Here is a 26,464-nt window from a genome sequence, read left to right as displayed (position 1 = left end):
TTTTCAACACCTCAACTACAAACCTGCTTAGAGGGAACCGAAGCCCAGCTTTAAAGAAGCTTCGGAAGATCACAACTTCATTCTCCTCAGGCGCAGGAGTGTTGAAAGGGAACTAGGCTTACACCTTTTCCTAAATTGTTTTTGGTGGTTGAATTGCCCAACACAAATAATTGGACTAACTAGTTTGCTCTAGTCTATAAGTTCTACAGGTGACAAAGGTTCACAACAAGCCAATAAAAAGACCAAAGATGGGTTCAAATAAAGAGAGCCAAAGATATCCCAAAGGCACCCTGGTCTGGCGCACCGGACAGTGTCCGGTGCACCAGGGAACTCGACGCTGAACTTGCTACCTTCGGGAAAATGGGAGGTCGCTCCGCTATAATTCACCGGACTGTCCGGTGAAGCACCGGACAGTGTCCGGTGTGCCAGCGGAGCAACGAATACTTCGCGCCAACGGTTGACTGCAAACGCATTCAATGCGCTACAGTGCGCGCCAGAGTCAGAGGAGCGCCAGACGGCGCACCGGACAGTCTACAGGACCTGTCCGGTGCACCACCGGACAGCCCAGAGGCCCCACCTGTCAGAGCTCCAACGGTCAGAACCCAACGGCCGGCTGACGTGGCTGGCACACCGGACAGTGTCCGGTGGCGCACCGGACTGTCCGGTGCGCCATGCGACAGCAGCCTTCCAACGACCACTTTTGGTGGTTGGGGCTATAAATGCCCCAACCACCCCACATTCAATGGCATCCAAGTTTTCCACCTTCAACACATTACAAGAGCTATAGCATTCAATCCTAGACACAACCAAAGAGATCAAATCCTCTCCCAAGTCCGGAATCACTCCAAATCAAATAGTGACTAGAGAGAGCGACATTTGTGTTCATTTGAGCTCTTGCGCTTGGATTGCTTCTTTTCTTTCTCATTCTTCTTGTGATCAACTCAATTGTAACTGAGGCAAGAGACACCAATCGTGTGGTGGTCCTTGCGGGAACTTTGTGTTCCGTTTGATTGAGAAGAGAAGCTCACTCGGTCTAAGTGACCGTTTGAGAGAGGGAAAGGGTTGAAAGAGACCCGGTCTTTGTGACCACCTCAACGGGGAGTAGGTTTGCAAGAACCGAACCTCGGTAAAACAAATCCTTGTGTCTCACTCCTCATTTGCTTGCGATTTGTTTTTCGCCCTCTCTCGGACTCGTTTATATTTCTAACGCTAACCTGGCTTGTAGTTGTGCTTAAATTTATAAATTTCAGATTCGCCCTATTCACCCCCCCTCTAGGCAACTTTCAATTGGTATTAGAGGCCGGTGCTTCATTAGAGCTTAACCGCTCGAAGTGATGTCGGGAGATCACGCCAAGAAGATGGTGATCGGCGGTGAGAAGTCCGCTACAAGCCACGGGAAGGCTCCATCAAGGGAGTCCGCCAACAACAAGATGGATGGATCCCCTTCACGCATTCGATCACACAAGAGTGGCGAGAAGAAGAAAATGAAGAAAGTGGTCTACTACGAGACCGACTCTTCCTCGCCCTCTACATCCGGATCCGACGTCGCGTCCGTCACTTCTAAGCGCCAAGAACGCAAGAAGTATAGTAAGATCCCCCTACGCTACCCTCGCATTTCCAAACGTACTCCATTACTTTCCATCCCATTAGGCAAACCACCTATGTTTGATGGTGAAGTTTATAATATGTGGAGTGATAAAATGAGGCATCATCTAACCTCACTCCACACTAGCATTTGGGATGTTGTTGAGATTGGAGTACAGGTACCATCACCAGGGGATGAAGACTATGATTCGGACGAGGTCGCCCAAATCCGGCACTTCAACTCTCAAGCCACCACTATACTCCTCGCCTCTCTAAGTCGAGAGGAGTATAACAAGGTGCAAGGATTGAAGAGCGCCAAGGAGATTTGGGACGTGCTAAAGACCACACACGAAGGAGACGAGGTGACCAAGATCACCAAGCGGGAGATGATCGAGGGGGAGCTCGGTCGCTTCCGACTTCGCCAAGAGGAGGAGCCACAAGATATGTACAACCGGCTCAAGACCTTGGTAAACCAAGTGCGCAACCTCGGGAGCAAAAAATAGGATGACCATGAAATGGTCAAGGTTATTCTTAGATCACTCGTCTTTCTTAACCCTACGCAAGTTCAATTAATACGTGGTGATCCTAGATATACACTAATGTCTCCCGAGGAAGTGATAGGAAAATTTGTGAGCTTTGAGTTGATGATCAAAGGCTCAAAGAAAATCATCGAGCACGACGGTCCCTCCACGCCCGAAGCACAACCGGTCGCATTCAAGGCAATAGAGGAGAAGGAGGAGTCTACCTCAAGTAGACTACCCATCGACGCCTCCAAGCTCGACAACAAGGAAATGGCGCTCATCATCAAGAGCTTCCGTCAAATCCTCAAGCAAAGGAGGGGGAAGGATTGCAAGCCCCGCTCCAAGAAAGTTTGCTACAAAGTGTGGTAAGCCCGGTCATTTTATTGCAAAATGTCCACTATCTAGTGACAGTGACAGGGGCGACGACAAGAAAGGCAAGAGGAAAGAAAAGAAGAGGTACTACAAGAAGAAGGGCGGCGATGCTCATGTGTGCCGCGAGTGGGACTCCGATGAGAGCTCCTCCGACTCCTCCTCCGACGAGGATGCCGCCCACATCGCCATCACCAAGGGACTCCTCTTCCCCAACGTCGGCCACAAGTGCCTCATGGCAAAGGACGGCAAAAGGAAGAAGGTAAAATCGAGATCCTCCACTAAATATGCAACCTCTAGTGATGAGGATAATTCTAGTAATGAGGAGGATAATTTACGTACTCTCTTTGCCAACCTAAACATGCAACAAAAAGAAAAGTTAAATGAATTAATTAGTGCTATTCATGAGAAGGATGAACTCTTGGACTCCTGTTGGGGACTTGTTCTCAAATGCTATGAATTAAGAACAAGGCAACATAAAATGTTAAATGTTAATGCCCTTCGTCCGCTGAAGCATTATTCCTTTAAGGATTAATGGACTTCGGACGAAGGTTAAGAACAACACAATTACGAAGATTGAATCTTCGTAGTTGAACTCTAAAAGATTATATAAAATAATACGAAATATGAAGCATCAAAGACAAATAAGTTATAAATGAACGACATCACTTTCATTTTATATCAACTTAGTGTATTCAAATATTAGATACATTCATACCTCTGCCTCGGCAAAGATTAATTCCCGAGTGATGCGATTGCAATTACAGGAATGCGTGAACAGCAAAGGAATACTGTTCACTATTTATAGGCACAAGACACATCCTGTGAGGAATTACAATCATGTCCCTCATAAAAGTTTACAACATTGACTCAGAACTTTATGGACTAAAAGGTCATTCTATCTTTAAGTCGGTTTGTAATACCGAAGCTTCATGAAGAGGAACCTTCGACCATTTTACACAAAGAGCTTCAGCCGAAGGTTGCTTCTTCCCAAAAGACCTTCGGCGACGAAGCACAGGCCCAACAGTAGCCCCTTTCGCGGTGCTAGATCGTTTTTCGTAACGAGCTTGATCCGTGAAAAAAGTCTGTTAAGCTTCGGAGCGCCGAAGGTCTAAAAAACACCTTCCCTGAGCTCGTTGTCGAGAAACGATTCAATTTCTCAGCGTGTAGCGGCCCCGCCTTTCAGAGTTACTGTTCGGTCTCTGTGGTCCACCGCGCAGCGAGTGCGAGCGGGTGTCCGCCTGGTGTAAAAATCCTGGCGCTTCGCCTTCTTACCTGCAGCACTATATAAAGAGACGAGTAGGTGTGAAGTTACCACAGCATTCATTGCTATTTGCACTGTTTTGCTGCCAAAATTTTTAACCGTCGCCGAAGCTTGTCTGTCGGAATCGAACGAAGCTCCAGTTTGATACCTGCTTCGGAGGAAGAAAGTATTAACGTTCCACAAGTTCATACTTAAATGGCCAGAGTGCGTTCTACTGCCAGGGTTGAGCGTGAGGGGGACGAGACTGAAGCTTCGGAGACTGTTCCCATCTCCGAAGCTATGCAACGATCCGGGCTGGTGATTTCGGAAAAAAATCCCTCATGATGATGCAGAACAAGCAGAACAAACAATCGCTGAAGCAGAAGAAGAAGATATGGAGGAAACTGATTCTGAAGATGATTATCGCATTGCCATGCCAAGCAAACCCAGCCACTTGGACTTCGGGAAATCTACTGTTTCGAAGGCTGATCTGTCCAAGATGGTAAAATCGGGCTTTTTTACTGAAAATCAGAAGAAGCTATTGCGCTTCGGGGGAGAAGAGACTACCCCAAAGCCGGAGAAGGATGAAATTGTTATTTTCAAAAGCTTTCTAAAAGCTGGATTAAGGTTCCCCCTACATGGGATTATTGCCGAGGTACTGAAGAGGTTCGGTATTTACTTTCACCAGCTGACCCCCAACGCTATTGTTAGACTTATTGTTTATATCTGGGCACTCCGAAGCCAAGCAGTGGAACCATTTGCGGACAGCTTTTGCCGGGTTCACGAGTTGCATTATCAAACGAAGGCTAGAAGGGATGGACTGCACGATAATTTTGGTTGTTACAACTTCGCCTATCGGAAAACTACTAAGTTTCCTGTAATTAGCTACCGAAGCAAATGGGCAGCAGGCTGGAAATCTGAGTGGTTCTATGTCAAAGTTGATGACGATAAGGAAAAGCTTGTACAAAGTCCACTTGAATTAATCTTCGGAGAAACCCGACCTCGCTGCAACATGACACCCGAAGGTCCAACACAACAAGCAATGAGTGAATTCAGAATTATTGCAGAGCATATCAGCACAAGGGACTTGGTTCAAGAGTTCTTAGCTTTCAAAGTTTTTCCCAGTTTAAAAGAATGGGAAATGCCGAAGCTACAAGGGGAGAAGAAAGAAGGTGAACTTGTACGTTTACCTTACTACTTCAAGTTTAAGAAATACTTTAAGGCACCTTGCCAAGAGTGGTTGGAAACGATTGAAGCGATGTGTAATGAAATACTTGGCAATTATTCTAAAAAAGAAGATCAGTTGATGACCGCAGCCTTCGGCACCCGCCCGAAGCGAAGGCTAAATCGAGTGTTGGACGCCTTGGGCTTCGATTATCCTGATTATGAAAATCTGAACAAAGGTGTTGGGGGCCAAAAAAGAAAAAGGATAACTGAGGCCATGAATGAAGAAAAAGAACCAGTAAAGAAGAAAATTCCGAAGAAGAGGAAAACTTCTTCTCCGAAGCAACAAATATCCGAAGCAGAAGAAACCCCCGCATCACCTTCTGCAGCTGCCATTGAGGAAATTCTGAAGGTAATGACTGAATCCTTACCTGCGAAGCTAAGTCCACTGGGCCCTCAACTGACAAAGTTTTTTCAGAAGGACAAGGAGCCCGAAAAATCGAAGAAAACAATCAGGGCAAAGAAACAAAGAATTATTACCGTGACTGAGGTAATTGACAAGACGCCGCCAAGAGCTTCAGCCCAGAAAACACCAGCGGCCGCAGAGGAGACAGATATTGAAATTGCACCTTCGGAGGCCGCAGCTGCCGAAGCTGCCGAAGCTGAAGGTTTGAACCTAGAGAGCACAATTGAACACATTGACCAAATACTGCTAGACATGGCTGCGGAAGAAGCTACCACCGCCGCCGAAGAGGCCGTGACCGCAGCGTCGGGAAAAGGAAAAGAAATTGCTGATGAAGCTTCAGAGAACGAGACCTTCATGTTTCAGAATTTAGTTGGAGAACAACTATCAAAAACTGAAATAGAAGAGCTTAGAGAGTATGCCAAATCCTGTGGATACAAACCTGGGGCACTCCTCTTCGGAGGCATTGATGATGAGAAATTAGATTGTATTCGAAATCAAACAGGAGCCAAAATTATCAGTACTCTGTCCAAAAGTATCGGCTTCCCGAAGCTAGAAACAGACATCAGCCGCTACCGACGACAACATATCGTTGGTAGTTTATTTTATTCCAACTTCAAGGTGAACTACTTGTCCCTTAACTTTATTGTTTCTAATAAAACATGTCTGACGAAGGTTGTTTTCGTGCAGAGTATGTTGTTGAGCAAAGCCTTGCAAATGCAGCAAGATTTTGAAGATAAGAAGCACGAAGTTATGATTGAAAATTTAGAAAGCAGAATAAAAGAGCAATCGGATGTTATTGAGAAAAAGAACTTTGAGCTTCAGGCAGCCGAAGGTTTATTGGCGGAAGCTGAAGCAAAAATAACAGAACTAAACACGAAGCTTCTCCGCCAGTCTGAACAGTTCGAGCGAGAAAAGCTAGAGCTTAATGCAAGACTTGAAGCCGAAGCTCAACAAAATTCAGATTTGAGAAATCTATTGACAAGCCTTCAAGAAAAATGTCTGGAATTTAGCAACAAATGCATTCAACGCTTAAGAAAAATTTTTTACTCAGTTGGAGCTAGTAGTGAAAAATTCACCCCCTCAACTGAAGACCTACCGAAAACCTTCGAACATATTGAGGGGGAGATTGACGAGCTCGACGAAGTCATAGCTGGGCATGGTGACTTCTGTGCCTGGGTGGCTTCTCGAGGCACTGCTGCAGCGTTCCTGAAGGCTGGCTGCGATCATGCAAAGATTGTCAATAGGCCAAATTTCACTTTATCACCATCAATCCTGGATGACATTCCTGATCTCGCCCGGAGTATCTCGAATAGATTTGTAAAAATGATATGGACAAAAGGTGGTCGAGAAAAAGCTGGAGACGAAGCTCGTAGCCACCTTGAACCAGTAAGAAACCATACCTTGTGCTTACCTCTTCCTGTAAGCTTGATTTTGACTTACAACGACCTTAATCTTATAGGATGACGAAGCCGAAGCCGAAGCTCAAAAATGACGCCGAAGCCGAAGCTCCTTGGAGATTAGATAGTAGACTGTAGACAGTACTTGAGAAACTTTTGAGATAACTTTTGTAAATGTAACTAAAACTTTTGAGATAACTTCTGTTCATACCTTGTTATATATCCTTATCCTTCCATTGATGTATGAGAAATGCTTTGATGTGGACGAAATTTTCTTTTGAGCCGAAGGCAAAAAAACACCTTCCCTTCTTTTCGTACGCCGCAAAGCATAAAAACAATATTTTTCCTTTTTTCCGAAGCTTTCCTTTTTGTACACGAAGCTCTTTCTTCCCCCTTTTTTTTTCTTTTTGCCGAAGCAACCATTTATGCCATGAAGATGATTATCCTACAGATGCCTAGATGAATGTTTATGAATGCAAATGCTATGATGTAATGCGATGTGCAAATGAATGGCTAAACACGTATCCGAAGCCATATTCATAGCCATTAAAAACAATCGGACCTCAGCTCTGCATTCCCTTAGGAACGACTTTGGAGCTTCTTCGCCTTTACTTTTGGCGGAATCAGCGTTGACTTTTCGCTGTAAGCTCTGCATTCCCTTGGGAACGACTTTGGAGCTTCTTCGCCTTTACTTTTGGCGGAATCAGCGTTGACTTTTCGCTGTAAGCTCTGCATTCCCTTAGGAACGACTTTGGAGCTTCTTTGCCTTTACTTTTTGGCACTCGATGGTGCGTTCTCAGCTTTTACATTTACATTTTTTGGGGGATTTTGCTCTTATAGAACTAAAAAAGGAAATTACATGTGCTGGCCCCATTAAAAACCTTTCTCCCCCTTCGGAAAGGAAAAGGGTGCCATAAAAGAAAAATATGAGAAATTACACCGAGTTATACATAATATCGCCGAAGCTCATCCGCATTCCAAGACCTAGGAACGTCGTTGCCGTCCATATCCTTCAGTCTGTATGAACCGGGTCTTGACGAAGATGCTACTAAGAAAGGTCCATCCCATTTTAACTGCAACTTGCCCACTGTTTCTGGGTTGGCCACTCTCCGAAGCACCAAGTGTCCTGGCTCAATATTCTTTAATCGAACCTTTCTGTCTCGCCATTTAATTGTTTCGGCTTGATATTTATTAATGTTCTCCACGGCTTGCAGCCTGATGCCTTCTAAAGCATCTTTTTCCACAGAATAGGCAGCTTCGGAACCTGATTCTGCCGAAGCTATTACCCTTATTGATCCGGTTTTAGCTTCCTCTGGAGTTATTGCTTCGTCACCGAATAATAACTTGAATGGAGTAAAACCTGTAGACCTTGATATTGTTGTATTGTGGCTCCACACCACTTTGGTTAACTGATCTGGCCATTTTCCCCTGGGTTGATTGAAGATTAACTTCATTATTCCTGTCATTATGATGCCATTGGCTCTTTCAACGAGTCCATTTGACTCCGGATGTCTGACTGATGCAAAATGGATCTTCGTACCAATTTGATCACAGAAATCCCTAAAAGCTTCGGAATCAAACTGTGTTCCATTATCCACAGTAATAGCCTTTGGTACCCCGAACCGACAAACATATTTTGCCAGAAAAACTTTTGGACGGTGGCCGAAGTTATTGTGGCTAAAGGCTTTGCCTCAATCCATTTAGAAAAATACTCCACCGCCACTACAACATATCTTAGGTTCCCTTGGGCCGGTGGTAACGGACCTAACAAATCAAGGCCCCACCTTTGCAATGGCCAAACGGGTTGTATGAGCTGTGTTAAGGACGAAGGTTGTTTTTGATCTCGTGCACATTTCTGACAACCTTCGCACTTTTGAACTAATTCCGCCGCATCCGAAGCTGCCTTCGGCCAATAAAATCCTTGGCGGAAAATTTTTCCAAGTAACGGCCTAGACCTAATGTGAGATCCACACATGCCTGCATGTACCTCTTTCATCAACTCTATACCTTCGGTTCTGGATAAACATTTGAGTAGCGGAGCACAAACTCCATGCTTGTACAACTCCCCTTCTATCATGACATATGGACGAGCTCTTGCCTCTATCCTCCTGTTATAAGCTTCGTCATCTGAAAGGAATTTTCCCTGAAGATAAGAGATGATCTCAGTTCTCCAATCTTCGCTATACACAGGAGATATACTGAGGACTGCCCTTTCAAGAAGTTCCACCGAAGGTGCTTTTATTGTTTCGAAGAATACATCCGAAGGTAAAGGCAGCCCCTGTGCTGCTGACTTAGCTAACAAATCAGCATGTTCATTCTGTCCTCGAGGGATATTTTTGACAGAAAATCCTTCGAAGGAAGCTTCAACTCTTCGAACCATATCCAGATATTTTTCAAGCTTCGGATCTTTAGCCTTGCAACTCTTGTCAATATGACCCGAAACAACCTGGGAATCAGTTTTGAGTATAGCCCTTCTGATTCCCATTGCTTTTAGCTTCCGAAGACCTAGAAGCAAGGCTTCGTACTCGGCAATGTTATTTGTGCAACTAAAATCAAGCTTTGCCGCATAACAAGTTTTGACCTTGGAAGGTGAAACCAACACAGCAGCCGCTCCTGCTCCGAAGGTTCCCCAAGATCCATCACAAAACACTATCCATGCTTCGGCGTCTTTATTTGCTTCCTCCTCCTGAGCCCCTGGCGTCCAGTCAGCAATGAAGTCTGCTAACGCCTGGGACTGAATTGAAGATCTATGAACATATTCAATACAAAATTCATTGAGCTCTGCAGCCCATTTTCCAATCCTTCCAGTAGCTTCTCGGTTCCTCATAATATCCTTCAGAGGTTGTGAAGAAGGAACAATTATGTTGTAAGCTTGAAAATAATGCCGAAGCTTTCTGGATGCCATCAAAACAGCATATAACACCTTCTCTAATTCTGTATAGTTTTTCTTTGATAAACTGAGAACTTCAGATACAAAATATACTGGGACCTGTTTCCTGGCTTGGCCATCAAGCTTCTCCTGGACAAGTGCTGCACTTACCGCTGAGTGCGAAGCTGCCACATATAATAATAAAGGAGCCCCTGGCATAGGTGGGGTTAGTGCTGTTAGATCTATTAAATACTGCTTCAGCTCTTCGAAGGCCTTCTGCTGGATTGGTCCCCATTGAAAGACTTCGGCTGACTTCAGCACTTCGAAGAATGGTAAGTTTCTCTCTGCTGATCTGGATATGAATCTATTGAGAGATGCCAACCTTCCTGTCAATCTTTGGGCCCCCTTTTTTGTAGTTGGTGGCTCCATCCGAAGTATAGCTTCAATCTTACTTGGATTGGCTTCAATTCCCTTTGTTGAAACCAAGCATCCTAGAAATTTCCCCTTCTTTACTCCGAAGACGCATTTTTCTGGATTCAACTTTAAACCAGCTTGTCTGAAACTGGCGAAGGTCTCCTGCAAGTCAGCAATATGATTCTCCTGCTTCGTGCTTTTGACAATGATGTCATCAACATAAGTTAGCACATTTCTGCCTATCTGAGACTGGAGAACTTTCACAGTCATTCTGCTGAAACTTCCTCCAGCGTTTTTGAGCCCCTCAGGCATCCGAAGATAACAATATGTGCCACTTGGAGTTATGAAGCTAGTCTTTGGCTCATCTTCCTTCTTCATCCAAATTTGATTATAGCCTGAATAACAGTCTAACAAACTCATGAGCTCTGAAGAAGCTGCTGCATCAACTAAAGAGTCTATCCTTGGCAATGGGAATTCATCCTTCGGACAAGCCTTGTTAAGATCTGTAAAATCAATACACATTCGCCACTTGCCATTAGCCTTTTTTACCATAACGGTATTAGCTAGCCATTCTGGGTACTTTACTTCTCTGATGACTCCTGCACTGAGGAGTCTTTTGACTTCGTTACGAGCACCTTCGGCCTTATCATCTGACATTTTCCGAAGCCTCTGTTTTCTGGCTCTGAAGGATGGATCAACATTAAGCGAATGTTCAATAACATCCCTATTTACTCCGCAGAGATCATTAGCTGACCATGCAAAAACATCTTTGTTGTTGAACAAAAACCTTATCAAGGTTTTCTCCTGCTCTTCGGATAATTGAGAGCCTAACAGCACCTTCTGCTCTGCTATGTCCTCACATAAGAGCATAGGCTTCGGCTGATCTGCTGAAGCTGCTTTCTCCCTTCTGAACTTGTACTGCTCACAAGCTTCAGCTCCATCTATGTTATGGATTGCTTTTGAGTCAGTCCAATTACCTTCGGCCTTTCTGGCAGCTTCCTGACTTCCATGTATAGCGATGGGTCCTTGATCCGAAGGTATCTTCATGCAAAGATAGGCAGGATGAAGAATTGCTTCGAAAGCATTGAGGGTGCCACGACCAATAATTGCATTGTAAGGGTATTCCATATCAACAATGTCAAACACAACTTGCTCAGTTCTAGTGTTGTTGATGAACCCGAAGGTTACTGACATGGTGATTTTGCCCAATGCTACAATCTGTCTCCCTCCGAAGCCACAGAGAGGATGTGTAGCATCATGAATCTTATCTTCTGGCTCTTGCATTTGTCTGAAGGCCTTAGCAAATATGATATCCGCTGCACTGCCTGTGTCAACCAAGACATTATGGACCAGAAATCCTTTGATAACACAAGAGATAACCATGGCATCATTGTGTGGGTAATCCTTGAGATGAAGATCCTCTTGGGAGAAGGTAATGGGAATGTGAGACCATCTTGACTTGATGAAGGGTCCTTGCACCCTAACATGTTGTACCCTTCTCTGTGCTTCCTTCTTTTGTTTCTTGTTAGCTGGTTCTGAGGATGAACCACCTGTGATCGGGAGCACCAGCTTCGGGTCCGAAGCAGCTCCAGCTTGGTCATTGAACGAAGCCATCAGTTCGAGAAGTGGAAATGAGTTCACCGGAGGTGGGCGCCAATGTTGGGGACTTGTTCTCAAATGCTATGAATTAAGAACAAGGCAACATAAAATGTTAAATGTTAATGCCCTTCGTCCGCTGAAGCATTATTCCTTTAAGGATTAATGGACTTTGGACGAAGGTTAAGAACAACACAATTACGAAGATTGAATCTTCGTAGTTGAACTCTAAAAGATTATATAAAATAATACGAAATATGAAGCATCAAAGACAAATAAGTTATAAATGAACGACATCACTTTCATTTTATATCAACTTAGTGTATTCAAATATTAGATACATTCATACCTCTGCCTCGGCAAAGATTAATTCCCGAGTGATGCGATTGCAATTACAGGAATGCGTGAACAGTAAAGGAATACTGTTCACTATTTATAGGCACAAGACACAGCCTGTGAGGAATTACAATCATGTCCCTCATAAAAGTTTACAACATTGACTCAGAACTTTATGGACTAAAAGGTCATTCTATCTTTAAGTCGGTTTGTAATACCGAAGCTTCATGAAGAGGAACCTTCGACCATTTTACACAAAGAGCTTCAGCCGAAGGTTGCTTCTTCCCAAAAGACCTTCGGCGACGAAGCACAGGCCCAACAACTCCCAAGAGGACTTCCTAATTAAGGAAAACAAGAAGCATGTTAAGGTTAAAAATGCTTACGCTCTAGAAGTAGAAAAATGTGACAAACTATCTAGTGAGCTAAGCACTTTCCATGACATTATTGCCAACCTTAGAAATGAGAATGCTAGATTAATTCCTAAGGTTGATTCAAATGTTTGTGATGATTCAAATTCCAATCTTAGAAATGATAATGTTAATTTACTTACTAAGATTGAAGAATTGAATGTTTCTCTTGCTAGCCTTAAAATTGAAAATGAAAATTTAATTGCTAAGACTAAAGACTTGGATGTTTGCAATGTTACCATTTCGGATCTTAGAACTAAAAATGACATATTACATGCTAAGATTGTTGAATTAAATTCTTGCAAACCGTCTACATCTACCGTTGAGCATGTTTCCATTTGTACTAGATGTAGAGACATTAATGTTGATGCTATTCATGATCACCTAGCTTTAATTAAGAAACAAAATGATCACATAGCTCAACTTAATGCCAAGATTAATGAGCATGACTTAGAAAATGAAAAATTTAAATTTGTTAGAAGCATGCTCTATAGTGGGAGACGCCCTGACATCAAGGATGGCATTGGCTTCCAAAAGGGAGACAATGTCAAACTAAATGCCCCTCCTAAGAGATTGTCAAACTTTGTTAAGGGCAAGGCTCCCATGCCTCAGGATAACGAGGGTTACATTTTATACCCTGTCGGTTATCCCGAGCACAAAATTAGGAGAATTCACTCTAGGAAGTCTCACTCTGGCCCTAACCATGCTTTTATGTATAAGGGTGAGACATCTAGTTCTAGGCAATCAACCCGTGCAAAATTGCCTAAGAAGAAAACTCCTGTTGCATCAAATGATTCTAACATTTTATTTAAAACTTTTGATGCATCGTATGTTTTAACTAACAAATCCGGCAAAGTAGTTGCCAAGTATGTTGGGGGCAAGCACAAGGGGTCAAAGACTTGTGTTTGGGTACCCAAAGTTCTTGTATCTAATGTCAAAGGACCCAAAACCGTTTGGGTACCTAAAATCAAGAACTAAATTTGTTTTGTAGGTTTATGCATCCGGGGGCTCAAGTTGGATCATCGACAGCGGGTGCACAAACCATATGACAGGGGAGAAGAAGATGTTCTCCTCCTACGAGAAAAAGCCAAGATCCCCAACGAGCTATCACATTCGGGGATGGAAATCAAGGTTTGGTCAAAGGTTTGGGTAAAATAGCTATATCACCTGACCATTCCATTTCCAATGTTTTTCTTGTAGATTCTTTAGATTACAACTTGCTTTCAGTTTCACAATTATGTAAAATGGGCTACAATTGTCTTTTTACAGATACAGGTGTTACTGTCTTTAGAAGGAGTGATGATTCAATAGCATTTAAGGGAGTGTTAGAGGGTCAGCTATACTTAGTAGATTTTGATAGAGCTGAACTCGACAATTGCTTAATTGCTAAGACTAACATGGGCTGGCTCTGGCATCGCCGACTAGCACATGTTGGAATGAAGAATCTTCACAAGCTTCTAAAGGGAGAACACATTTTGGGACTAACAAATGTTCATTTTGAGAAAGACAGGATATGTAGCGCATGTCAGGCAGGGAAGCAAGTTGGTGTTCATCATCCACACAAGAACATCATGACGACTGACAGGCCACTCGAGCTCCTACACATGGACCTATTCGGCCCGATAGCTTATATAAGCATCGACGGGAGTAAGTATTGTCTAGTTATTATGGATGATTATTCTCGCTTCACTTGGGTGTTCTTTTTGTAGGAAAAATCTCATACCCAAGAGACCTTGAAAGGATTCTTGAGACGAGCTCAAAATGAGTTCGGCTTAAGGATCAAGAAAATAAGAAGCGATAACGGGACGGAGTTCAAGAACTCACAAATCGAAGGCTTCCTTGAGGAGGAGGGCATCAAGCATGAGTTCTCTTCTCCCTACACCCCACAACAAAATGGTGTAGTGGACAGGAAGAATAGAACTCTATTGGACATGGCAAGGACCATGCTTGATGAGTACAATACTTCAGATCGGTTTTGGGCGGAGGCGGTCAATACCGCGTGCTACGCCATCAACCGATTCTATCTACACCGAATCCTCAAGAAGACATCATACGAACTCCTGACCGGTAAAAAGCCCAATGTTTCATATTTTAGAGTCTTTGGTAGCAAATGCTTTATTCTTGTTAAAAAAGGTAGAAAAACTAAATTTGCTCCTAAGGCTGTAGAAGGTTTTTTACTAGGATATGATTCAAACACAAGGGCATATAGAGTCTTTAACAAGTTCTCTGGACTAGTTGAAGTTTCTTGTGACATTGTGTTTGATGAGACTAACGGCTCTCAAGTAGAGCAAGTTGATCTTGATGAGATAGGTGATGAAGAGGCTCCGTGCGTCGCGCTAAGGAACATGTCCATTGGGGATGTGTGTCCTAAGGAATCCAAAGAGTCTCCAAATGCACAAGATCAACCATCTTCCTCAATGCAAGCATCTCCACCAACTCAAGATGAGGATAAGGCTCAAAATGATGAAGGAGAAGATCAAGAAATTGAGCCACCTCAAGAGGAGAGCAATGATCAAGGGGGAGATGCTCATGATCAAGATGAGGAAGATAAACAAGGTCCAAGGCCGCCACACCCAAGAGTCCACCAAGCAATCTAACGAGGTCACCCCGTGAACACCATTCTCGGCGATATTCAAAAGGGGGTAACTACTCGATCTCGTGTTGCTCATTTTTGTGAACATTACTCTTTTGTTTCCTCTATTGAGCCACACAGGGTAGAGGAAGCACTTTAAGATTCGGATTGGGTGGTGGCGATGCAAGAGGAGCTCAACAACTTCACTAGAAATGAGGTATGACATTTGGTTCCACGTCCTAACCAAAATGTTGTAGGAACCAAGTGGGTCTTCCGCAACAAACAAGATGAGCATGGTGTGGTGACAAGGAACAAAGCCCGACTTGTGGCCAAGGGATATTCACAAGTCGAAGGTTTGGATTTTGGTGAAACCTATGCACCCGTAGCTAGGCTAGAGTCAATTCGCATTTTACTTGCCTATGCTACTTACCATGGCTTCAAGCTTTATCAAATGGATGTGAAAAGTGCCTTCCTCAACGGACCAATCAAGGAAGAGGTCTATGTTGAGCAACCTCCAGGCTTTGAAGATAGTGAGTATCCTAACCACGTATACAAACTCTCTAAGGCGCTTTATGGGCTCAAGCAAGCCCCAAGAGCATGGTATGAATGCCTAAGAGATTTTCTTATCACTAATGGCTTCAAAGTCGGAAAGGCCGATCCTACTTTATTTACTAAAACTCTTGACAATGATTTGTTTGTATGCCAAATTTATGTTGATGATATTATATTTGGGTCTACTAACGAATCTACATGTGAAGAATTTAGTAGGATCATGACACAGAAATTCGAGATGTCTATGATGGGGGAGCTGAAGTACTTCTTGGGATTTCAAGTGAAGCAACTCCAAGAGGGCACCTTCATTAGCCAAACGAAGTATATTCAAGACATTCTAAACAAGTTTGGGATGAAGGATGTCAAACCCATCAAGACACCCATGGGAACCAATGGGCATCTCGACCTCGACACGGGAGGTAAATCCGTAGATCAAAAGGTATACCGGTCGATGATAGGCTCCTTACTCTATTTATGTGCATCTCGACCGGACATTATGCTTTTCGTATGCATGTGTGCAAGATTCCAAGCCGACCCTAAGGAAGCTCACCTTACAGCCGTAAAACGAATCTTGAGATATTTAGTTTATACTCCTAAGTTTGGGCTTTGGTACCCTCGGGGATCCACATTTGATTTAATTGGTTATTCGGATGCCGATTGGGCGGGGTGTAAAATTAATAGAAAGAGTACATCGAGGACTTGCCAGTTCTTAGGAAGGTCTCTGGTGTCTTGGGCTTCAAAGAAGCAAAATTCCGTAGCTCTTTCTACCGCCGAAGCCGAGTATATTGCCGCAGGCCATTGTTGCGCGCAATTGCTTTGGATGAGGCAAACCCTTAGGGACTATGGTTACAAATTAACCAAAGTTCCTCTTCTATGTGATAATGAGAGTGCAATCCGCATGGCGGATAATCCTGTTGAACGTAGCCGCACTAAACACATAGCCATTTGGTATCATTTCTTAAGGGATCACCAACAAAAGGGGGATATCGAGATTGCATATATTAACACCAAAGAACAATTAGCCGATATCTTTACCAAGCCACTAGATGAACAAACATTTAACTAACTTAGGCATGAGCTAAATATTCTTGATTCTTGGAATTTCTTTTGATGTCTTGCATACATAGCTCATTAATATACCTTTGATCATGTCTCTTTTATATGCTATGACTAATGTATTTTCAAGTGTATTTCAAACCAAGTCATAGATTGAAAGAGAATTGGAGTCTTCGGAAGACAAAGGCTTCCACTCCACTCCATTGAATCACTCATCCTTCGCCATCGCTCCGCGTCACTCTCCATCTTTGGTATAATCTTCACTAATATTTTGTTCGCCAAAGGGGGAGAAATTAGTTTAAGGGCTTATATTTCACTCAAGTATCCGTTTTTGGCGATTCATGCCAAAGGAGGAGAAAGTATTAGCCCAAAACAAAAGGTCCGCACCACCACCTAATTTTAAAATAAAGATTCTCAAATTGATATCTTATTGTGTTCAAAAAGGGGAGAAAGTAGTATCTTCAAAATTAATATCTAAAACCCTCTTGAACACTAAGAGGAGGATTTTATTAAGGGGGAGTTTTGTTTAAGTCAAAGGAAAAGCATTTGAAACAGGGGGAGAAAACTTTAAATCTTGAAAATGCTTCTCAAAATCTTATTCATTTTACCCTTGACTATTTGCAAAAACAAAACATGTGGTGCAAACGTGGTCCAAAATGTTAAAAATAGAAAGAAACAATCCATGCATATCCTATGAGAATTTATATTGGCTCGATTCTAAGTAACCTTTGCACTTACAATTATGCAAACTAGTTCAATTATGCACTTCTATATTTGCTTTGGTTTGTGTTGGCATCAATCACCAAAAAGGGGGAGATTGAAAGGGAACTAGGCTTACACCTTTTCCTAAATTGTTTTTGGTGGTTGAATTGCCCAACACAAATAATTGGACTAACTAGTTTGCTCTAGTCTATAAGTTCTACAGGTGCCAAAGGTTCACAACAAGCCAATAAAAAGACCAAAGATGGGTTCAAATAAAGAGAGCCAAAGACATCCCAAAGGCACCCTGGTCTGGCGCACCGGACTGTCCGGTGCACCACCGGATAGTGTCCGGTGCACCATGGAACTCGACGCTGAACTTGCTACCTTCGGGAAAATGGGAGGCCGCTCCGCTATAATTCACTGGACTGTCCGGTGTCACACCGGACCGTCCGGTGTGCCAGCGGAGCAACGACTACTTCGCGCCAACGGTCGACTGCAAACGCATTCAATGCGCTACAGTGCGCGCCAGAGTCAGAGCAGCGCCAGACGGCGCACCAGACAATCTACAGGACCTGTCCGGTGCACCACCGGACAGCCAAGAGGCCCCACCTGTCAGAGCTCCAACGGTCTGGCATTACGACCTTTACCACAACGGTGCCGTCCATGGATCAATTTATTTCGTGGATTGGATTTCACTTGCCTATCTACGGTTCCCTTGCGTGTGCTCGGGATACGTGTTTTGTATAAATGTTTCGCCGTATTATTAAGTATGGCCGGCTGACGTGGCTGGCGCACCGGACTGTCCGTGCGCCATGCGACAGCAGCCTTCCAACGGCCACTTTTGGTGGTTGGGGCTATAAATACCCTGGCAACCAAGTTTTCCACCTTCAACACATTACAAGAGCTATATCATTCAATTCTAGACACAACCAAAGAGATCAAATCCTCTCCCAAGTCCGGAATCACTCCAAATCAAATAGTGACTAGAGAGAGCGACATTTGTGTTCATTTGAGCTCTTGCGCTTGGATTGCTTCTTTTCTTTCTCATTCTTCTTGTGATCAACTCAATTGTAACCGAGGCAAGAGACACCAATCGTGTGGTGGTCCTTGCGGGAACTTTGTGTTCCGTTTGATTGAGAAGAGAAGCTCACTCGGTCTAAGTGACCGTTTGAGAGAGGGAAAGGGTTGAAAGAGACCCGGTCTTTGTGACCACCTCAACGGGGAGTAGGTTTGCAAGAACCGAACCTCGGTAAAACAAATTCTTGTGTCTCACTCCTCATTTGCTTGCGATTTGTTTTTCGCCCTCTCTCTTGGACTCGTTTATATTTCTAACGCTTACCCGGCTTGTAGTTGTGCTTAAATTTATAAATTTCAGATTCGCCCTATTCACCCCCCTCTAGGCAACTTTCAAGTGTTATCGTCTTTGCCAGCCCTCACAATAGATATATCTCGAAAGTACCTTCCCCTCATACTCTCAAGGTGACTTTTCTTGATGGTCGACTTTCCGAAAATTACATGGCTCGGTCTCCAAGGTCGATCTTCGGAATCTTCACCCCCACTTTCAGCATCATAGTTGTCCCTGTCACCAGTATCTTCAGAAAGGCCCTCCAATATCTCTTTTGTAATCTTCTCTGTATTTGATTTTGCCATTGATTCTAAAAACCCAGCTATATAAGGATTCACAGCCTTCTTCTGCTCAAAGAGCTTCTCCTCTTCGGTTAGCTTCGTCTCAGCAACAACTTTCTTGTCTTGAGACATCTTTTATTTGGAAATGACGAAAACGTGTCCTTCAAACCGAAGCTTAGAAAGCTTGAGAAACTAAGCAAGCGTTGGTGAACAAGAGCTATAAAATTGAGAAAACAAAGCAAGTGGCACAAACAACGTACCAAATGTAGTCGGGGTGAGTTCTTATTTATACACTCAGCGCGCTCCAAATTGGAGGGCCCCGTCTGTCATTGTCTGATTGCTATTCTAGCAAAGGGAAGGTGTTTTTTCGGACCTTTGGCTTAAGGCCTTCGTCCATGTCGCAATCTGAATTCGTTATCCTAAACAAATTAATACTGTTGGGGGCCTTCATCCTCCGAAGGTCCTCAAAAACGTAATTTAACAGTGTTTGCCAAGCATGTTTTATAAATAGGTACCTTCGAATTCAGGATTAAAGACATATACGATGAGAATGACATGATCGTGACGAAGGTTGTCGTTACTTCGAAGCTATGCACAAAGGAGCTTCGGCTCAATCACGGGAAAAGGAATCGACTTAAAGGGGAAAAGGCTATCCAGTCCTCATAGATTTTTCTATAAGCCAATAGTAAATGTAAAGGGCATGACTGTAATTTCTCATAGGCTATGTCCTGTGCCTATAAATAGGTGAACAGTACCCACATACTGTTCACGCTGACTTGTGCTTGATTTTGCATCACGCTTGTACTTTCTTGCCTTCTATCAAGTCGAAGGTACTTTTGTAATTTAATATTGTATTCGCCTTTCCATGATCATATAATAAGAATAAATTGATAATGTTATATGATTGTTTATGTTGTTTCTTACATGTCATATGCTTCTTCTTTTTATTTAACATATACTGCGATGATGAAGGTATGTCCTTCATGACCTTCGTCTGAAGATCATTATATCCTAAGGGAAATAATGCATCGAAGGATGAAGGGCATTAACATTTAACATCTTGTGCTGCCTTGTTCTTAATTCATAGCATTTGAGAACAAGTCCCCAACAGAAACATACATTCTTTTGATTTGCACTTCTTTCTTCATTTAGCACTTAAGAACTCAATTAAATGTGTTATACACTTAATCACCAAAACATAATAGAAATTGCTCAAAGGCACATTTCCCTTTCACTAGGGTTCCCTGCCTGATGGGCCGGACGGTCCGCGCGTGCGCAGGGGCAGCGGAGTTCGCCAACGGTGCCTGAATCTCGCTCCCGAGAGGGACCCCGTCGGGGAGGAGAGATTCTAGATGATGCCTAGGATCGACAGACCACCCTAAACACCTCTAATCGACGTAGAAGCGAAGAGAAGCGAAGAATTTAGAGATTGAGAGGCTAAACTAGAACTAAACTAGAACTACTCCTAATGCATAAGGTAAAAAACGAGAGATGAACTGATTATTGATTCGATTGATGATTATTAATCGACCGTATTCCTCTATATTTATAGAGGAGGGGGTTGGACCCATTACAAACCAATCTCCCGAGTTAATCCCGCGAATCTAGCTAACAACCGTAGCAAAAACTCGGAACCCTAATTAGTTCTACGCGCGAGGACGGTCCGCACCACCAGTGCGGACCGTGCGATCACCCTTTTGGCGCTCAACACGCATATGCAGTTCCAGTTTTACAAACTCATAATAAGCATATTTATGTATAATTAAAGGACATTTGCTAGCATCAACATAATATACAAAAAAAACACTTGCTATCTGCTAGTCCTTGCGCCGAAAAACAAGACGCCGCGCCAAAAAAAGCTGAGCAGTACGTGCTTTTGTTGGGCCGCAACGGTTGCAATTGCAAGCCCAGCTCCATTGCGTGGGAGATGAGTCGTTAGTTTATCATCGTTGGATTTGGGACAAACGGAGCAGATGAGGAACTGTAGAGTAGGTCATTTCGGCCAACTTCAGAGGATCTGATTCCATGCTTGCTAGTATCTCCCAAATGGGCAAGCCGCCTTGATTCTCAGCTAGGGTTTTTCTTTTATCAATCCCTCTCTATGGCGGCGGCGGCGCTGTGGGCACCGGCGGCTCGCCGCCAGGTCCTCGTCGCACCCACCCTTCTCCGCATCCGGCGTTACCTCTCCACAAAACCACCCCCACCGCACCACCCCAACACTCTCGCCACCGAGCTTCTCCGCCTCCTCTCCGCCGCACCCTCCTGGACGCCCGACCTTGCCGGCGCCGTCTCTTCCTCCCTTTCCACTGCCTCCGCCTCCGCCGGCGATGCCGTTATAACCGTCCTACGGTCCCTCAAGAACCCCTCTCTCGCCGCTCCCTTCTTCCTTGCCTCCTCCTCCGCCTCCCCGCACCCGCTCCCCGCCGACGCATACAACGCCGTCCTCCCGTTCCTCTTCCACGACCTCGCAGCCATGGAAGAAGTTCTCGAGGAAATGAGCGTCCTTGGGTACGGCGTTCCCAACCCCACCTGCGCCGACCTTGTCGCGGCACTAGTGCGCACCCACCGCCTTGACGACGCCGAGCGCATGATTGGGACAATGAGGCGGCTCAAGTTCCGCCCAGCGTTCTCGGCGTACACCGTGCTGATCGGCGCAATGGCGGAGGCCAGGCGGCCTGAACGCGCGCTGGAACTGCTGCGGCAGATGCAGGAAGTCGGGTACGAGGTGGGCGTGCCGCTGTTCACGACGCTGGTGCGGGCTTTGGCCCGTGAGGGGCGCGTTGAGGGAGCCCTGGCACTAGTGGACGAGGTGAAGGGGAACTGCCTCGAGCCTGACATTGTGCTGTACAATGTGTGTATTGATTGTTTCGGGAAGGCTGGGAATGTGGACATGGCCTGGAAGTTCTTCCATGAGTTGAAGTCGCAAGGGTTCAAGCCAGATGATGTATCGTACACGAGCATGATTTGGGTGTTGTGCAAGGCAGGGAAGCTAAGTGAGGCTGAGGAGCTGTTTGGTCAGATGGAGACAGAAAGAGCTGTGCCTTGTGCGTATGCGTATAATACAATGATCATGGGTTATGGGTCAGCAGGCCAGTTTGAGAATGCCTATAAGCTTCTTGATCAGTTAAAGGATAGGGGTTGTATTCCATCTGTTGTGTCATTTAATTCGATTCTCACTTGCCTTGGGAAGAAGTGTGAAGTTGATCAAGCACTGATCTTGTTTGAGGCAATGAAAAAGGATGCAGAGCCAAATTCCTCTACATATAACATCATCATTGGTATGCTTTGCATGGCTGGAAGGGTTGAGGAGGCCTATGTGATACGGGATGAGATGGAACGTGTTGGTTTGTTCCCTAACTTGTTGACAGTGAATATAATGGTTGATAGGCTCTGCAAAGCAAAGAAGTTTGAGGAGGCCTATGAGATGTTTGAAACTGCAAGTCAGAGAGGTTGCAATCCTAATTCTGTGACTTATTGTTCTCTTATTGATGGATTAGGAAAGAAAGGAAATGTTGATGATGCTTATAGGTTATTTGAAAACATGCTAGATACAGGCCACAATGCTAATCCTGTTGTTTATACATCCTTGATAAGGAATTTCTTCATGCATGGGAGGAAGGAAGATGGACACAAAATCTTCAAAGAGATGAATCGTCGAGGATGCCAGCCTGATCTTACTCTACTGAATACATACATGGATTGTGTTTTCAAAGCTGGTGACGTTGAAAAGGGAAGGGCAATATTTGAGGATATCAAAGGTTATGGTTTCCTTCCGGATGTACGAAGTTATTCCATTTTGATTCATGGTCTCACAAAAGCTGGCCAAGCTAGGGAAACTTCCAGCATTTTCCATGCCATGAAGCAGCGAGGTTTTGCTCTTGATGCTCGGGCTTATAATGCTGTTGTTGATGGGTTCTGCAAATCTGGAAAGGTGGACAAGGCCTATGAAGCTCTTGAAGAGATGAAGGTGAAACATGTACCTCCTACGGTTGCTACATATGGGTCAATTATTGATGGTTTAGCTAAGATTGATAGGTTAGATGAAGCTTACATGCTTTTTGAGGAAGCAAAATCAAAAGGAATAGAATTGAATGTTATTGTGTATAGCTCTCTCATCGATGGGTTTGGAAAGGTTGGTAGGATAGATGAAGCTTATTTGATATTAGAAGAGATGATGAAGAAGGGTTTGGCACCAAATGTTTACACATGGAACAGCCTTATGGATGCTTTAGTGAAAGCTGAAGAAATCAATGAAGCACTTATTTGTTTCCAGTCAATGAAGGAAATGAAATGTTCCCCAAACACTTACACATATAGTATTCTTATAAATGGACTTTGCCGCGTACAGAAGTACAATAAGGCTTTTGTGTTCTGGCAAGAAATGCAGAAACAGGGATTGGTCCCTAATGTTGTGACTTACACAACCATGATTTCTGGGCTCGCAAAGGTAGGGAACATAACCGATGCTTGCAGTCTCTTTGAGAGGTTTAAAGCCAACGGTGGAATCCCTGACGCTGCAAGTTTCAATGCTCTTATAGAGGGGATGAGCCATGCAAATAGAGCTATTGAAGCATATCATGTATTTGAAGAAACTCGATTACGAGGATGTAGGATTAATGTAAAGGCATGCATCAGTCTTCTAGATGCTTTGAACAAAGCTGAATGTATTGAACAGGCTGCTGTTGTAGGTGCAGTTTTGAGAGAGATTGCCAAGTCCCATCATGCTTCTAGATCATTGTAAAATTCAGCTTGACTTGGTGATAGTTTGACAGTATTGGCATTGATATGATGCTTGGGTTAGCACAGGACAAATTACACTGTAAGCCAAATTGATGTGGCTTGTATAGTCTGTACTGTTTGACTGGTTGAGAATAGGAAGTTTTGACATTATTGTGATCCAGCATTGAGATAGTGCTCTAGGATTTGGTGAGAACACTCATGCATTTCTACCACTGGTGGTATTGGACAGCAGGTCTGGATCTCTTGATATCAGCTGGGCAATAGTTGAATAATATCGGTCGATCAGTGTCTTGCTCTAATGCTACTTGGTACCTTCATATTTGCCAACTGGAGGATTTTTCTCCAGATATGTCAAAACATCTCTGGTTCAGCATGTTGATTCAAAAAATTTAAATGAAACTTCAAGACAGGTAACTGTGCAGTTAGCTTCTCTTTTTAATATATTGGTACACCTGTGTGTTGTGAGAAAAATACGTGTACTTAGCTAGGCCTCAATCTGAAAATTTGCTAACTTCCAATAATTATGAGCCCGTGATGCTCCTGCATTTAACTTGTTAAGAGAAGAAGAATTGGGTCGTCTTGATGTTTCTAGTTCTTTTATCTTGGGCATAGAGTTACTGTAGAAACTTAGTTCTTTTTTTCCTGTTCAAATATTATCCCTGTTAAGTTATTGAGTGCCCTTATCTTTTACCATCAAGAATGGTGCCTTTTTTCTTGTGAAGGAAGGATTCGTCATATTTTTTATGTTGCCGTGTTCAATTTTCCTTTTTATGTTTATTTTCAAACTGGAATGATGAAAGTTAGCCAAATCGTATAATGATGTGCTCCTCCTGGTGTCATCTTAGTCTGCACTTGGTGAAGTTTTCTTCTTCCCAAGTACAAGATGAGATGACTGGAGTTGAAGTTTGCATCAGTATGTGATGATAGAAATGGAGATTGGTAACTTGCTGACCAGAAAATATCCTGGAGTCGAAACAAACAATACTGATAGCAAAATATGCAAGGTTGCAGCTATTGTTTGTTACATTGTTTTGTTTGATTGTTTCCAAGATTTGTTTGTGCATGTCTTTTGTTTGATCAGATGCCATTGTTTCTGCCGCCATTGTCTGCCATTGGGTTTTCATCTTCGGAAACCATAGTTTCTTTGGCAGTCCTGTTATTACTCCCTCCATTCCTAAAAGAATGTAAATCTCGTCTTGTTTTTTGGAGTCAATCAGACTCAAGTTTGACTAGTTCTGTAGAAAATAGTATTGACATTTATGTCTCCAAATAGGTTTATAATGAAAATATGCTGCACAATTATTATATTGATTATTAATATGCATAATAAATTAATAATAAATATTAGTATATTTTTATATATATTTGATTAAACTTGAGTTTAGTTGACTACTCTAAAAAGGGGGTTTACATTCTTTTTGGAACGGATGAGTTCCTATTTTTCTGGTTGGGGAGGTGTTCAGTTATTCTATCACTTGTGGTTTGAGTATTAAATTATTTATGATTTTTATAAATAAATTAGAGATGTTCTTTTAATTTGCTATTGTCTATGTATGTTCAGATTTGTTCTAATAATAAAGTGTTATTCTTCTGAAAACTTGTGGCATATTATAAATGGAGAGGAAATGTGGCATGTTCATATCTGGAGAAAGCCTTGTGTCTTCTTTTTCGTTCTTCATCTTTTAAGGCTAGTTTGAGAATCTAATTTTCTTAAGGGATTTTAATTTTTACAAGGAACATTAGTTTTTTTCTCGGTAAAATAGGAATCTCTTGAGAAAATGGGGTTCCCAAACTAGCCTCAGGGGTCTTCTCCTGTATTTTTAGTTGACTCGAGTCAAGTAGATGATTATGTGTATTCGATTAATCACATCACCATTTTGAAGCCGTTAATTTATCTTAACAGTGTACCCAAAAAGAAAATCTATTGCTCCGAATTTATAGACATGATGTAATTTGTTCTTAACAGTTAATGTATCTTCTTGCAAGAAAAAAACAGCTAATGTATCTTCAGTATTCAAAGGAAAGCGGGGGAGCGTCTTGTTATCATTTGGAGAGACATGATGATTATCCGCTAGAGATCCCTGTCAAATGCTCTTTGGATTGGATTCGTCCAAGATGAAGGATTTTGTACGAGGACGCAACAGCTGTGTTTCGCAGTGTCAAATTTCTATTTCAAGTTCGATAAATAATATAGAATAGCTTTTCAGCTAGTTTCTAATTCAAGTTCGACCAAGGAAAATAATCTAGAATAGCTTTTTGTGCTAACATTGTAATTGGCGATTGCGGATAATTCGTTGCTTGGACAAATTACAGCTATTTCGAAAACTAACGTGGGATAGAGTTTTTGCTGATTAAAAAGGAGGATAATATGGAATACTTATCTGCTAGTTTTATCCCTTCTAGGTGTACCTAAAAATTCATAATTAAAAAATTCCGTTGCCGGGACTCGAACCTGGGTCTCTCGGATTAGAGCCGAGGATCCTAACCAGCTAGACTACAACGGATTAGTGTCTTTTGTCTTGTTGATAATTTTCTTGTATGATGTTTTACTCTAGTAGAGAAAATCTTCGTGCCTACCGCATTGTTCTACATAAGTATACGTGTGCGTTGGGGTTGGGCGTCTTTCTGCATACAATCTCGGTGCAGAGGGCAAACATCATCCTCTTGCACTAAAATATTGTCCTTCCATATGCTTTATCATTGATTGGTGGCCACAAATGAGCTGATGTGCTTGTATCAATCTATAAACTTGCCTGTTTGTTTAAGATTATAATCTGCACATATTATATAATCTCATATATTTTAAATTAATAGTTTAAAATATGTTGGATTATATAACCTGGACAAATT

At 43.0% G+C, this 26,464-nt stretch overlaps 1 protein-coding gene and 1 non-coding gene across 5 annotated transcripts; both read left to right on the top strand.

Annotated features, from left to right (window-relative positions):
• Nucleotides 1–20,840: 20,840 nt before the first annotated feature.
• LOC103633782 (pentatricopeptide repeat-containing protein At3g06920) lies at nucleotides 20,841–25,939 on the top strand. Of its 4 annotated transcripts, none has more exons than XM_020541033.2 (2): nucleotides 20,841–24,024; nucleotides 25,611–25,939. In XM_020541033.2, the coding sequence occupies exon 1, from the start codon at nucleotides 20,976–20,978 to the stop codon at nucleotides 23,613–23,615; it is 2,640 nt and encodes an 879-aa protein (XP_020396622.1). In that variant the 5' UTR covers nucleotides 20,841–20,975; the 3' UTR covers nucleotides 23,616–24,024; nucleotides 25,611–25,939. The 4 variants fall into 4 exon arrangements, with proteins under 4 accessions (XP_020396622.1, XP_020396623.1, XP_020396621.1 ...); XM_020541034.2 differs by having other exon boundaries at nucleotides 20,847–24,024; nucleotides 25,626–25,939; XM_020541032.2 differs by having other exon boundaries at nucleotides 20,850–24,024; nucleotides 25,581–25,939.
• LOC111589861 (small nucleolar RNA snoR127) lies at nucleotides 24,400–24,570 on the top strand. The gene has a single exon (XR_004851692.1). It is a non-coding gene; the product is annotated as a small nucleolar RNA snoR127 (small nucleolar RNA).
• Nucleotides 25,940–26,464: the final 525 nt, after the last annotated feature.

Source organism: Zea mays, chromosome 7 (assembly GCF_902167145.1).
Source record: "Zea mays cultivar B73 chromosome 7, Zm-B73-REFERENCE-NAM-5.0, whole genome shotgun sequence".
Lineage (NCBI taxonomy): Eukaryota > Viridiplantae > Streptophyta > Magnoliopsida > Poales > Poaceae > Zea > Zea mays.
This window is presented reverse-complemented; position numbering and strand designations above follow the sequence as displayed.

What these genes read in the sequence shown, in the direction of transcription:
- LOC103633782 (XM_020541033.2), top strand. Translation starts at nt 20,976, where the DNA reads ATGGCGGCGGCGGCGCTGTGGGCACCGGCGGCTCGCCGCCAGGTCCTC.